The 16,351-nt window shown below is 33.8% G+C and overlaps 1 protein-coding gene across 1 annotated transcript in view; it reads left to right on the forward strand.

The window, feature by feature from the left end:
* LOC136031165 (neural cell adhesion molecule 2-like) overlaps positions 1 to 15,955 on the forward strand; it is a 277,308-nt gene extending 261,353 nt beyond the window's left edge. Inside the window, exon 11 of the mRNA XM_065710513.1 lies at positions 11,324 to 15,955. Within this exon, the coding sequence (XP_065566585.1) occupies positions 11,324 to 11,427 (104 nt within the window). The 3' untranslated portion in view covers positions 11,428 to 15,955. The remainder of the gene's footprint in view (positions 1 to 11,323) is intronic.
* The last annotated feature ends 396 nt before the right edge of the window (positions 15,956 to 16,351 follow it).

Raw genomic sequence — 16,351 nt, forward strand, 5'->3', positions numbered from 1 at the left:
TGTTAAATCGTTTCGTTGGCTTGGTATAACAGTATGCGATTCTATGAATGCTCTCCGGTCTCGTGCTGTCAAAGATATTAGTGGTAAGCTGAGGCTCGGTTACTCTAAGATTGTAGCAAATCGTGGACACTATAGGAGAAGAGCGCTAACTCGGCTTTACTCAAATTTTTGTGATCATTCTGTGCTCTTCTGTTCTGGTATTAGGCCACTCCTGTTGACGGGTGATCTAAAACGTATTCGCATAAATTATTACCGGTACTGCAAATTTCTTTTATATCTACCTCGTTCTTACCGGAATACAAAACTGGTTAAAAAGTATTGTGCGACAGATATTACTGGTGCTTTCGAAAAATTATCTGCGAAGCTAGCTATTGAAGCGCTTTATAGGCTAGGATGTTTTCATCGCCTTATCCGTCTTTTTTCTGTATGTGATTAAATTTGTTTCTTTTGTATTACTTTTGCTGTTTTTCTTTTGTATTTTACTCCACTTAACCTCTGTTTTGTGAAGTGGGTGATAAATAAATTATTATTATTATTATTATATGGCACTTGACGGTGAAGTTATTAAGAACAATTTATGAGGACAGGGACAACAGCTTTTAAATGTACAATTAAATATCTCTTTTTAATCTTGCCGTATACCGCTGTCCCTGGCAGAAAAAAAATTAGAGATAAATAAGAAGATAACTAACCACACACAGAAAGCAATTTTCATTGTTTTTTGAAGATGGGTAGCTCAAAACTTGTAGTTGAAGATTTTAGGCCGTGATTATCCATTGTCATCTTAGAGTTTACATTCTCTGGTATTTTGAACATCTTTGGAAAAAAATTGTGTTTTTCGGCACAAATTTAGAGAAAGCGCCACCCTTATGTGACACGATCTCTCGTTGCCTAAAAGGGTCATCATCTGCTGATAATTGATCATCAAGCTTGGTAATCACTACAGGATAAATACCACTATCAGTTGATGTTTTACGAATAAACACAGAGCTTACAGTGGCATTGACGTCAAACTTTGAGGCTTTATCCGCAAACTATAGAGCCATTTTTGAAGATGAGATGCCCAACCCTTCTGTTCAGGGATTTTGACCATGACAAATCGACTAGCTTTAGCGACACAAAACATGTTGATTCCCTTTCCCCTCAAATTTTTCCACAAAATCAATATTCTGTGGCAGAAAATGGTAGAAAATGCCACTTTGCTGGTACATGATCTTTAAATGTTGAGATTTTCTTTCAAAAATTCCTCTGTCAACATTCTGCGACCGCTAGCTCAATAAGCTAACTGTTGGGGGAAAAGTAGAAAAGATTGGAGACACAGCAGTGCTTCCCAAGAAAAATCTAAATTTTTCTTTTTCATCAAGGTGCGGACTGTTTTTGACCATAGTGATTCCAACGATACAGTTTTTTTTCAATACTCTAACACCATATTAGAGGAATTTCAGGCTCTATTGAAAATCCCACATATTAAATAAACTTCTTTTTAGTATCAATGATAAGTGAAATAATACTTTTCCTGAATCAGCTATTTAAAATGTCATTTTGATTTTTTTTTTTTTTTTTTTTTTTGTGTTTTGAAGTTTCAGATACTATGGACCTGGGTTTGCTCTTGACCAGGTTGCAGCTATTGGTGCAACCACGAAAACACGCTTTTTTTTGTTGATAAATTTGATATTGGGTGCATCTTTATTTGTTCGTTTTTCCCAGGAGTTGAAAACTTTTTTTCCATATGTAAGTAGTGGTCATACAATATTTGGAGAGGGCTCTTTCAAACAGAAATCAAAAGTTCTAGTGCCATTGTTAAGAAACAAAATGAGAATATACCATGGGAAAGGGCTGATTTCTGGCACATTTTAAAAAAATTTTTAGATTGTCAATGAGTGGCATATATTTTGGCTACGATTTTCTATCTTACAACAGCACAACAACACTTGAACTTTTCCAACGTTTCCTTGAAGCTGGAAATCACTCCCCCTCCATTTAATTTAACATATTTGGACTAAGCACTCAATATGGATTCAAGGGGAGAACGGCTCCCTATTATAGCAGAAATTAACTATTTTTTTTGTTAAATAAAAATTAAATTTAAAAGATCCTTAAAAGGATCTTTAGTAAGCTGGGGCAATTTCTAGGGATAAATAAGGACACGTTGAGGAACGGAGATTATTGGTGGTTAGTGTTTATTAAAACTTATATTAATACTTATATTTATATTTTACTAGTATTATATAATAAATGGTTATAGATATTTTTTATTATATATTATATTTATACGTTTATTGCATTTTAACGCTTATTTATTACTTAGTTTTTTTTATTTGGTTTGTTACAATGGCCCAGTGGCTTTAAAAAAACGAATAAATACCAGATATGCTCACCTGCAAAATGAATAGGGGACGAGACATTCTTGGGGTAATGTTTTTCTCTGCGAATTCTCCTTAGAAATATAAACATTACTACCTGAAAAATCATTTTGGCGTTTAGTTGATAAAATACATAAAGTAAATACATTGGGTGTATAATTTCGTTTAAAGCAGCTATTGACAGGGTTACTTGGATATAATGAAATATAAATTTTCAAGTTATGAAAAAGTATTTGGATCTTCAAGAATTATTTTTTCCATTGTTAGTTTGAATTGGTGTTACTGCTGTAGAAAGAAAAAAAAAATCTAAAAAACCCATTTTAAAAATGAAGTGTAAACAATTTGATTAGATAAACAACTTGATTGTTGTGCTTTAAATGCAAAATTTTGCGCGAGTTACCGTCAAATCGACTTAGCCGATGACAATTATACCGACATACCAAATACTGAACCTTCCAGCTATCAAGGTTAAAAATCATTTACGCGCGAAATAGGGAAATAAGATAAAAACGAATGAAAAAAGTGAAATTATTAAGTGGCTGAAACCATCCTATCCCATACCAAATTTGCCGACATCTTTCAAATATTGTTTCACCAACTCGCTTGTATAGGGCATTTCAGAAATCAGCGTTGCTCCATTTACATAAGAAGAAAAATTCGGAAAGGATCAAAATCTACAAAAGAATGACGAAAAAAAATGAACTATTAACAGAAATCAAATTGACTGTATTTGAATATTTTTCACATAAAGTAAAGGACTCTATTAGAGTGCTGCTTTAAGCAATTTGCCTAACGTAATCTTGTTTTTTTTCTTTTTTTTGGCGGTGGGGGTATAAGTTGTGGATCGCAAAAAGAAAGCAGTCATAAATGAGAATACATATGTCCTCTTCTCTTTGCCAATACTTGAAATTCGGTGCTCTATACATGTCCTTGGCACTGCTATATGAATTAATGACTTCCGAGTTAGATTTCTCCTTTTCGATATGTCCTTATTTAAAGCAAACGCCTTACCTTTATTTTCCGCTCTTTTTTTAACTTGGAGGGGATATTCGTGAAAAGCCATGTATTGACAGCAAAAATGTCAGTGACGAGCTTCAAATGGAAAATGAGGTTACTTATAAGCCGTAGAGAGAAAATTCATCCCGAATATCTAAACAATAAGTAGAATACTTGGAATTTGACGCCCATCATCCCAATCAACTCATCTGTGTAAAGTGGTATTAGTATTAGGGCTTCAATTACTATTTTACTTGCTTTCAAAATCACAGTTTATTTAATGAAATTAAAGATTTGTAATGTTAAGAAAACAGTTCAATTCTTTGGTTGCTTTAAGCCAGCTGCGGTATTAATTTAAATTTGGCGCTAAAAACTACTAGTAGTCCAGGACTTTTAGCTCAAAAAAGGGTCGAACCCGGACAAAATTGCAATATAAACGAAAATGGTACCAAAATGATCAGAAAAAAATTCTGTACAATATACTAAAAGTCCCCATAAATCCGAGTGGGGCGAGTACCCGAAAAACAGGGGAAAAGGGGGAAATGCGGGGGAAAATGGGAAAAATGCCGAACATGCCCAGAAAATAGTTTAAAGTGAGTTTTCTGGGGTTTTCACATATGCTGATTACGAAATTGACATCTAAAATTTAGTATAGAAAAAGAGTACTACGGAAAACGGGGGAACAGGGGAAAGAGGGGAGAAAAGAGAAGAATACAGGGTAGGGGTAGAAAGCGGTTTGAAAGATATTTTCTGGGGTATTCCTATCTGGTGATTACGAAATTGAGAAATAAAATGATATAAAAAAATCGATTAACATAAAACGGGGAAATGGGGGGGGAGGGGAAAAGGGAAATATACAGGGTAGGGGTAGAAAGCTTGTGGAAATGTGTTTTCTGGGGTTTTTCTATCTGCTGATCACGAAACTGACCCCTAAAATGAAGGAAAGAAAACGAGAACCATAAAAACCGAACAAAACTGGAGGAAACAACGGAAAAGGGGAAGGGAGGCCTGACTCCTGAGCCAACTGCTAATGGCTAATAAGTAGGCCTATGGACAAAATAACTCGCTTAAGTATCAACCTTGTACTTTCTTGAATCACAGACATTTCTTACAACCATTTGAATTACTAAACATAAAGAAAACAACCGCTTGGCAGTTATATATAAAATGGCTATCATATGTAAAATTTGCACTTTCGAAGGCAGTATAGTTGACTTGAAAAACACAGCATTGATATCACTAGTCGAGCTCCTCGTCTTCGACAATCTCGTTGTCCCTGTTCAAACAGTTGATACCCTGACATTCTCCGCACGCAAACGTACACGCTAATCCATTTTTCTTGCAGCTGCATCGCGAGTTCTCGCAGCCTGTCTTACAGTTGCATCTCACGACACTCAAAAGAGTCTGAGGTGCGGGCAGCAAATGGGTCATCACAGGTGAGTATTTATGGTCTCTGAGGACCCAACCCCAGTCAGCCGGGTCGAGGTCAGCTGGTTCCCCTTTCCAACGGGATACCTGGAGGCGCACTCGCTGGGAGTGGAATGAAGCTGCAGCTTCGGTTGGCGGAAGCCTTTCAGGCTTAACAAACGCCGTAGTATTAGACGAAGAAACTTTTTCCAAGAAAATTCTATGTCGCAGCTTAGTGAGATCTTCGTTTGGTCGTGCTTTATACAAGCTGAGGAGAAGATATTCACCCGCTTTCACAATTTCATCTTTGGACGATGATTCATCCAGAAACACTTTGCATTTTTGTCTGAACACTTCGCTCTTCTTCAAAAGAGGTAGCACAGCTTGCTTTCCAAGTCCGAAAACTCGTGAGGTCGTGTCACATCCCAAGAGTGCGTGCCCTACCAGAAGCAGCCTGGATACTTCTCCCATTTTTTTTTTTGCGCTTCGTTGAGGCACCAGAACCGTGTTATCGCTTCTTTTGCGTTCGTTTACGATTCAAAGTAAAGTGTTTTTGCATTAGGCGGGAGGTGATACAAGAGTAGAATCAGAAGGTCAGTGTCGTTGCCAAGAACTATTGTTTCAGAGTTTTCTGCTTTCAACGAAGTGTTTCAGCGAAACAAACAGAGTTTCAACGAAGTGCAAAAAAAATGGGAGAAGTATCCAGGCTGCTTCTGGTAGGGCACGCACTCTTGGGATGTGACACGACCTCACGAGTTTTCGGACTTGGAAAGCAAGCTGTGCTACCTCTTTTGAAGAAGAGCGAAGTGTTCAGACAAAAATGCAAAGTGTTTCTGGATGAATCATCGTCCAAAGATGAAATTGTGAAAGCGGGTGAATATCTTCTCCTCAGCTTGTATAAAGCACGACCAAACGAAGATCTCACTAAGCTGCGACATAGAATTTTCTTGGAAAAAGTTTCTTCGTCTAATACTACGGCGTTTGTTAAGCCTGAAAGGCTTCCGCCAACCGAAGCTGCAGCTTCATTCCACTCCCAGCGAGTGCGCCTCCAGGTATCCCGTTGGAAAGGGGAACCAGCTGACCTCGACCCGGCTGACTGGGGTTGGGTCCTCAGAGACCATAAATACTCACCTGTGATGACCCATTTGCTGCCCGCACCTCAGACTCTTTTGAGTGTCGTGAGATGCAACTGTAAGACAGGCTGCGAGAACTCGCGATGCAGCTGCAAGAAAAATGGATTAGCGTGTACGTTCGCGTGCGGAGAATGTCAGGGTATCAACTGTTTGAACAGGGACAACGAGATTGTCGAAGACGAGGAGCTCGACTAGTGATATCAATGCTGTGTTTTTCAAGTCAACTATACTGCCTTCGAAAGTGCAAATTTTATATATAACAGCCATTTTATATATAACTGCCAAGCGGTTGTTTTCTTTATGTTTAGTAATTCAAATGGTTGTAAGAAATGTCTGTGATTCAAGAAAGTACAAGTTTGATACTTAAGCGAGTTATTTTGTCCATAGGCCTACTTATTAGCCATTAGCAGCTGGCTCAGGAGTCAGGCCTCCCTTCTCCTTTTCCGTTGTTTCCTCCAGTTTTGTTCGGTTTTCATGGTTCTCGTTTTCTTTCCTTCATTTTAGGGGTCAGTTTCGTGATCAGCAGATAGAAAAACCCCAGAAAACACATTTCCACATGCTTTCTACCCCTACCCTGTATATTTCCCTTTTCCCCTCCCCCCCCCATTTCCCCGTTTTATGTTAATCGATTTTTTTATATCATTTTATTTCTCAATTTCGTAATCACCAGATAGGAATACCCCAGAAAATATCTTTCAAACCGCTTTCTACCCCTACCCAGTATTCTTCTCTTTTCTCCCCTCTTTCCCCTGTTCCCCCGTTTTCCGTAGTACTCTTTTTCTATACTGAATTTTAGATGTCAATTTCGTAATCAGCGTATGTGAAAACCCCAGAAAACTCACTTTAAACTATTTTCTGGGCATGTTCGGCATTTTTCCCATTTTCCCCCGCATTTCCCCTGTTTTTCGGATACTCGCCCCACTCGGATTTATGGGGACTTTAAGTATGTTGTACAGAATTTTTTTCTGATCATTTTGGTACCATTTTCGTTTATATTGCAATTTTGTCCGGGTCAAACCCTAAAAGTCCTGGACTATAGCCAGAAACGCTTCTCACTAAGCAGACTTGGGTCGCTTTCCAAGTCTGCTTATTTATTGCCATCTCACCTATTTCTCACGCCGGTCGGCTTCGCTAGCCTGTTTGCGATATTAACAAGTCTTGACTGTGAATGTTTGTGACATGCGTGATAAAAAAGTATGGAAATAGAATCTGTTGTTAAAATGGATAGTGTGTTACAGTTATTTTTCCATGTATGAAACCAAGCATCTGTCATTCTAGTAAATATCCATTAATTGCTTGCATCAAGTGAGGGGAAAAGGACGTCTTTCAAAGAGTCTTCTCGGTGGATGAGCTTTTGACATGGATTAACAAATATCTAAGTGACAGTGTCTGATTGCTGTTAATATAGACTATTTGTAAACTGGGCGGATCAAATGCTTGGACAAACGCCCTTGGGCATAAAAATAGCGAAAAATACAAAATTGGCTGATCAGAAGTTATCGTTTGACTGTCTTCAAATGTACCATCTTTATTTTGTTGGGGAAGGAAAACAAAATTCCATTGAACACTGCAGATTAACTGCTCAAATCAATGCTATGTTTCCGTAGAAATTGGCATGCATTTGAGATAAACTAGGTGGATTAAATGCTTCCCTTAGGAAAACGTCTTTAGTCACAGAAGTAGAGAGAAAATCAAACAAACACAAAGTAGAAACAATAGTAAATTTTTTTCCAAGACAGTGGAATTCAATTCAGTGGATATTTTGGTCCTATGTCCAAGGGCCGTCATCAACACAACACCAGAAAATATAAATATATATATATATATATATATATATATATATATATATATATATATATATATATATATATATATATATATATATATATGTATATATATATATATATATATATATATATATATATATATATATATATATATATATATATATATATATATATATATATATATATATATATATATATATATATATATATATATGTATATATATACTTTCATTAAAAAGTGAGAATTAAAACTAATAATATTTGTATATATATATTGTATATATATATATATATATATATATATATATATATATATATATATATATATATATATATATATATATATATATATGTATATATATATATATATATGTATATATATATATATATATATATATATATATATATATATATATATATATATATATATATATATATATATATATATATATATATATATATATATATATATATATATATATATATATATATATATATATATATATATATATATATATATGTATATACTTTCATTAAAAAGTGAGAATTAAAACTAATAATATTTTTTAAAACTTTTGAAACATTTTAAAACATTATCAGTTTTAATTCTCACATTTTAATGTAAGTTTATATATATATATATATATATATATATATATATATATATATATATATATATATATATATATATATATATATATATATATATATATATATATATATATATATATATATATATATATATATATATATATATATATATATATATATATATATATATATATATATATATATATATTCTGATGTTGTGTTGAAGATGGCCCTTGGACATGGGCCGAAATATCCACTGAATTGAATTTCACTGTCTTGGGAAAAAATTGCCCTATTGTTTCTACTTTATTTTTGTTTGATATGGAAAGGCAGTGTGGTCTTTGTTGCTGTTTTAGAGAGAAAATATTGTACTTGGGCCGATTTGATTTTTTATTTTTTTTTTGCCTTATTGTATTTCTTGAAATGTACCATCTTTGTCAGTTATGCAGAAAATACAAAATAAGAATAAAATATGGAGATGCATTGCTTCGCCACAACGCTATGCAGGAACTCATAATTTCGGAACACATCAGAAAAATCTTAATAATCCATTGAAAAATTAAGAGCTCGTGTACACGCCAAATTCTGACTGCTCGTTCCAGTTCCAGAATTTTAAAAGGGTATATAAACTACCCTAGAGCTCGACTATTGCAACAATTTAAACCGATTCTTTGATTTCTGATATATCAAGATTTTTATGAATATCCAAGACATTCATTTTTTGGAACTACAGATCAATGAATTGTTTTGAGTTATATTTATTTGGGCTGATAGCATGTAGAAAATCGTAAGAGACCTGCAAAGGCATAAGTTTGAATTGCATAATTCTGTTATATCTTTACTTACTGTATTTTTTTTAGAAGAAGTATACATTTTTATGGGTTTACTACTTTTCTTTGCTGACGCAACTAATTCTTTAAGGTCAATTAATAAAACATATTATAGTGCTGCTAGTGCTAGTAGTATTTGTTCTCAGGGTGAAATATCCTAATCGTAAATAAGAGCCTTCAAGATTGTACCTGACCGGAAATTATTCCCCCCCCCCCTCCATTCTAAGCTGGCTCGAAAACCCCCAAGGAAAATTGAAAAATTCTAATGTTAAAACGTGCTCATTTCATATTTTACCCCTCCTATCCCCCTCAAATAAATTGTATGATCCTATCTTCTGTTGGATGTATTTTTTTTTGGTATCTTCTGTTGGGCCGGTGTGAACCTATATGTGTGATGTTCTTTTGTCTTTTTGACAAAATGACATAAATCAGGATTCAGCTATGTATTGGAAACTAAAAATAGAGTTTTCGTCTTGTCTCGGAAAAGAATTTTTCTCTTGATTACCAATTAATTTGGGATATAATCAAAAAAATGTCCACTTCCTATTCATTTATGCAAATTGTTCTTGTAGATTGACGGTGGGAATAGATGAATGTCTGTTGGCAAGTTTAGTTTTTATTCCAAAACGTGCATTGATAGAATTTATTTGATCTATTGTTTTCTCTTTTTTAGACCTTTGTCTCCTCTTTTATATTGTTGTTATAAAAATTCCGGAACTCGGTGATACAAATAAAATTGTGCGTGGTAATAATAGTTTTAAGCATATTGTAGTTCATTATAAGCACTGAAAGAATTGTTCTACAAAAACAAAAACATGCTAGTTATTCGCAGTAGGCTACCTCTTAACCATAACAAAACCTAGTACCTCGTTAATTTTCCTTTCGTCGTCATAGACACAGCAAAAAATTAGCACCGTACTAACCAAAAACTGATTAGGTGTGTATGCATGATTTTTTTGATTTTTCTGTACTTTTGAATTATATCGACCCCACTCACGAAGTGAAGTTAGGTTATCCTAAAGAAGTATACCTCAATATGATGAAAATACAATACTTTAGCCACAAAATTATGGAAACTACAAGAAAAAATTATAGAAAGCAGGCGGTCCAAAACTCTTTATATTAAATACCTAGCCTAAACAAAATACCAACTCTACACATTAAATATTTAATTAAAATATACCTATATAGTAGTTTGTCTCACATTGCCTAAGCTAATTGTCTCCGAATATGGACAAACAAACCGATTTTACACAGACTGATCAGATCGAATTTCTTGATTGGGGTCGCTATAATACATAAGTACCTTTCTTTTTTTAGGGGGAGGGGGAGGGAGGCAATAATAAAAATATTTTATTTGATAAATAGAATAAGAAGCTCCCAGAAATCATGGAAAATTCAGAAAAAGAATTTTTATTTAATAATTATAATAAAAAGCTCCCGGAAGTCTCGGAAAATTCAGGATTTTCGGGGTCCAGTTCCTGAGGCTTCCTCCCATTGCAGGCGTTCCAGCTTAAGAAACACGGAGAAAAGTCTCATATTTAAATTAAGTCACGGAAAAGTTGGAGACAATGATATCACGGTACTGATCACAGTCTTGACGGAACTAGAAAATTTCATTTTTTTTATTCTAAATTTTATTGCCACGAACAACCATAATCTGGAGGTGACTCTAGCGAGGAGGTCAAGTAAGCCTGGATCTGTCGAAAAGCCTTAGAAAATATTGATGGCCGTATTCACCTGGGGTACCGGGCTTAATCCCCCCCCCTAATATTTTTGCCCCACTCGTAAAAACGTAACAACTCGTAAAAAAGTCATATAGACAAATTTTTTGTCCATTTTCAAAGTATTTTCGTTGTAAAACAACCTCCAACCCCCCCCCTGACAAAATTCCTGGATGTGCCCTTGGGATAATTTTGGATAATTGGGGACAATAATAATTTTTTTTACGTTTTTCTAATTTTTTTAGCCTAACTGTATGTCGGCGAAGAAAACTGTATGCCGATTGTAAAGCACTCATTGGAAAAAATTGCAGTGCATTAGCCTATTTAAAGAAAGAACCATTTTGCCAGACATCCAGACGCTGAACGCTGTTTAGTGAAACGTGTGGAGAGAGTTTAAGTTTGTCTATTCAAAATTTTAATGAAAAAGTATTGGAGCCACTACAGCTCTTATTCAACATTTTATTTTATTCATATATTATTTTTTCTTTCCAGCAACAGCACCACCTGGCGGCGCTCAAGGTGTCACTGCTGGTACATCCACTGTTGTCAATTCTGTCTCTACTCTTCTCCTGGCTTACTTCCTGGTTTGCTGCTAAAATACGCTATTTAAGAAGTCATTAGTTTTTAAGACAATTTCAATGTGAATGCCGATTTGTTTCATGCGATTCGGATGATTACCCAATACTGGACCTGCCAGTGTTGCCAGTGAGGCATTTTTAGCGATTTGTCGTCAACGTGCCTTTGACCCAGTGTTTCAAATAGTCGTGGAAAACATATACGAAGTGAAATGACTTTTGGGTACTAGAAGGGTAGACAAATACGTATAATTTTGGTAGTCTGGTGGTGTATATGTACCGCTTTATAAAACTCTTCCTCGGAGATTAAAAATGCCTAAAGAAGATGTAACATTTTGATAAAACTTATCATATAATAAGACCAAAAGTATTGTTAGTTTTACTTAGCTTTGAATTACATGCCTTTTTCTACTGTCACGCTTTTTTGCTAGCTACTATAGTTTGTTGGCGCTACTAAATTTTTCTTGTCGAAATTAATTGAATCTTGAAATATCAATCAGTAAAAAAAAAGAAAATTGCAAAATTGTAAAATAAAATCATTCAAGAAATCAGTAAGTAAGGAATTTTGTTAGTTCTATTTTTCATATTTAGAATTATGTTATTTCTGTATTTCATAATTATAATTACTAGCTTGATACGCTGCAACATGCTTCTTGGTAAAAATTGTTAGTGAAGTTTTGATTATCAGCATCAAAATACGACCTTCGTTAGGTTAGGGGGGGGGGGGCTTGAGTTTCGGCTGTCAAACTTACAGCTTTCTAGAAATATGAGACAATATTGTCTTTTATGAAAAGTAGCTATTATTGGTAAACAGTTTTAGTTTTCATTTTGCGATATATTAAGGCCACTTCTTCGTTAGTTAAATATAATCAGGGGATACTCTAGTCTTTCTAGTACAAGAGCTGCTGCTTCGGCTGTTGCGATAAAGAGATAACTCAAATGTATTCTAAAATATTTTAAGCTGTATTTTGTACCGTCGACCTGCATCAAAACTGTAGATCTTAGCTAGGTGGCAATCTTATGTTGATTTAGTAGCTATATATATATATGTATTTTGGTATAATCTGCTGAAAGTTTTGTATTTGTTCCCCCCTTTTTTAATCTTAAACTCATCTTTTTACATCCTAAGCAATCATTTAATTTTCATTAGTGAATCCTGATAAGCACAAAATAGCCGTATTAAATTTTTTAAACAATACTTTTAAGCACGGTAGTTTCATTTAATTATCTAAAATAAAACTAAAATAGGTTTTTCTTTTAAAAAGAGTGGATCTTTTAAGCTCTGATTAAAATAAATAATTCTAAATAAGTTCAGTGTTTAAATAAGTGTAAATATATAATTCAATAATAAAAATAAAAAAGCTGGATGCCAAATAACAGCACATACCTACGAGCGGAGAACTTCTAAAACCATCAGTCTGGATAGTCTGAAAAAATAGCAATAAAAGTAATCTAGCAGTTCTTACTAAAATTCTCAAGCTCTCAATATAGCATACATTAAGGATATCTCTTTCGGGGTGGGGGGTATAAACAAAAAAAATTCTTGGTGAACTGAATAAAAAGTACCCTGAAATTTGGTAAAGTTTTAGAATTTTGGGGGGGCTGATTTGGCTCCTAGGCTGTGTATATCCCTACTTTCAATAGCTTTTTAATTTTACTTTTTTGGTTTGACACTAGCGGCTTTTTTTATTTCTAAAGCAACCATTAAATCATTTATAAGACTATTGAAATATTTTGGTTTCTGTATATCGAGAAACTATACTCGTATTTAGTGAAAGTTGTCTTCCGACGCTTAATTGATATTTATTCCTTAGTAATTCCTTGGAAATGAATGTGCTTGAACATTTTCTGTGTTCGTCAGTGTATGTTCATTAACATGTACTGTGGTATCCTGTACTATGTGCTGTATTGGTGTGTTTATGGACACCCTACCTTTTTTTGTGAATTATTGGAGGATAAAAGCAAATTAAGACTATAGAATAATAATTTCAATCTGTTCATTAAGTTTTAACTTTATTTTATCGCCAGATACGCTCTAAGACCATTAAATATTATCTAAGTATTAATGATATTATTTAAATATAATGGCTAAAAATTGATTAAATATGGTTTAGAATTTAAATATTTACAGTTTGAAACTAATTATATTTTGCTGAGTTGGTATAATCTTATTGTATCAGTGAGTGTGGTGCCCTTAATTATGGTGTTACCAGTGGAGAGAGCATTTTCTTTATGGCTTTGGTTTTTTCTTACTTTCAGAAAGTTCAAAAGATAATTAAATTACAATGGAATCTCACTTGTATAATACCCGCAATACTTCACATAGCTCTGTAGATCCAATCCACTGTAGTTCCTTATTTTCTTGGACCCATACTGAAAATACTTTGTATCTTTTCTAAATTGTTTTCTAAAATTGATCCATGTTCAGTTCTATATGCTGTTACAGTTCTATATAATGTTTTTCTATATAAAGCTATGGTACTAAAATGCTGGAAAATAAAAATATTTGTTATTACTGACGTTAAAAAGCAGTCAGACGCTTAATAAGATGAGTTAGACAGAAAATTTCACATATATCAGAACTATAAAATAGGGAAATAGCTTAGTATGTAATTATTTAAGGCCCATCTTTGGCTGTATAGCCTTTGTCTACTCAAAAAAAAATCTTTTTTTTTGCTACTGAGATTTATGCCTCGCCCCCTAAACTGTATCCATTAGGCTGAATGTTCTAATCTGCTTTCCCCTATTTTATTACCTCTTGAGATATGCAGTAATTCCAAGTTTACGAAGCTCTTATTTCTTCCTTTCGTCTCACTATACTTTTTCAAAGTTTCTATTATCCAAACATAGCTGAAACTCCCTATTATTAAACTACTTAACTTCAGATATCCAATTATATTCGGTTCAACCTTAACTATATTGCCTCTGATTCAAAAAGTGTTTTGCTGCTTTTTTTCTGTCAGGAAGGCTTATAAATTATCTCCTGAAGCTGAGTCCAATGGGTTTATTATTCCAATCCACTTTCAAATATTTCATTGACTTTCGAGATATTTAACAATTTCTAGTTTTACAAAACTTTGTTATTTATTGTTTTCTTGCTATTGTACTTTTGAGAGATTTATGCCGCGCATCTCTAAACCGAACCCATTGAATCGATAGACACAATTTAATTTTCAATACTATATTGGCTTCAAGCCCGTATCCAAGATTTTTTTGGGGGGAGGAAAGGGGTATGTTTTGAAGAGTGCTAAAAAACGCGTCATAAATTTGTTTATATGTATTTTTGGCACGTTTTTTAATTTGGACAAAATTTCAAGAAAGGGATTAAAACCCTCAAACCTCCCTCCTCCTCTTCTTGATTGGTTAATTTTATATTTAGTAGCTTCTGTTTTCTCAAATTTTTCGTTATTTATCCCTTCTTTGCTTATAAACATTGTTGAAAATGAGTATTTTGTCATGGTTCTCTTGAAAATATCTTCAAGGCATGCAAACTAATTTCCTTCAAACATCCATGGCTATTGACAGTCCAAAATATGCGTCATTTTCCAATTTTTTTCTTCTTCAATAAAATTTTGTGTCTCTTACCTTGAGTTACAGCTGCCAATATCTACTAGCTGCTTTACTTTAATTCAAAGTACGTTTAGTTTCAAACTTTTACCAGAACACTTTTAATTGATTGTATATTTTGTAAAAGAACATTGGGTAGTTTGTTAGAAGTTGAATATAGTTATAGTTATATCGTAGAGGATAGATTTTTCACTAAAAGTAGTTGACTTAGGTGAATGAGACTGTCAGGAGTGAAGACAGAGTCTAAATTATTCCTTTAACTTTGTTTTCATGCCACCATCTCTTTCAATCCTTATCTATTTTTTTTCTTTGTCCAGTTATTCTAACGATTTGAGTTGGAATTTTGTATCTAAGGAAATATTATTTTAAATTCTTTAAAATCCTTATAATTTAGGATGTTGCAAAGGCAGGGCCGTATCCTGGATTTTGTTGGAGGGGGACGGTTTACAAAAAAAAAACTTTAAAAAATGCGTCAAAAATGTGTTTTCATGTATTTTTATTGCGTTTTTACAAGTCAGACAAACATTTTGGCGGGGAGGGTTTTCAAACTCTTAATGTTCCCCTGAACACGGCCTAGAGCAAAAATATAAGGCTCAATACGCTTTCCTTGGTCCTCATTTGCAATGAACTCTATTTCTTGAAGTTTCGCTTTGATAGCACTAAGTTCGTCCAAAACCATCAAAGATCAGTGTCCTTTGGAGAGGCAAGGAGCGGTGGTAGATACTCCAAGAGACTTTCTTGGAGCATGGTTTAGGCTCTGCAACTATTCACCTCGATATTCTAAGACAGCTAAAAGCCCAACAATTAAAATGTTGCCTTAGCTTTCCGGGAAATAGTACTTTGCAGACTATCGGCAAGGTAGATTGGAATGTTCTATATGTTTTAATTTGATATGTTAAATGTAAGTATTGTGTGACATTTTAATCGAAAATTTTTGTTAATGCATATGTCTTGATGAAAAATAAATTCATTACAAATTGAATTTTCGCTTCAATTATGCAGATTGTTGTTGCCGTCCTATTTGACAATTTCAAACTTTTAAAATAATTGCCAGCAATCAGTTGCAATTAGGTTCTTAAGGGAAGTCAAGACGGCAATCTATATTCAAACCTACTGATCTAACTCAGTATTGGGCTTACTCAAAATTACTCTATGCTGTTCCCCACTTTGATAACAGCTTAGAAAACGGTTTTTGGCAATTATCTCAGAATGTCACAAAAGTCCTTAAAGATGGACTCGAGCTATAAAGACTTAGTAGAAACAAGGTCTCTTTTCATTTTTCAAGTGAAGAAGATCAGCGTTTTATGGACTATCAATCTCCATGGACTTTCGATTGTTTCCCTGAAAGTTTGCTTTAAACCTTGCTTAAACAATCGAA

The sequence above is a fragment of the Artemia franciscana genome, chromosome 1 (assembly GCF_032884065.1).
Source record: "Artemia franciscana chromosome 1, ASM3288406v1, whole genome shotgun sequence".
In the NCBI taxonomy this organism is placed as follows: Eukaryota; Metazoa; Arthropoda; class Branchiopoda; order Anostraca; family Artemiidae; genus Artemia; species Artemia franciscana.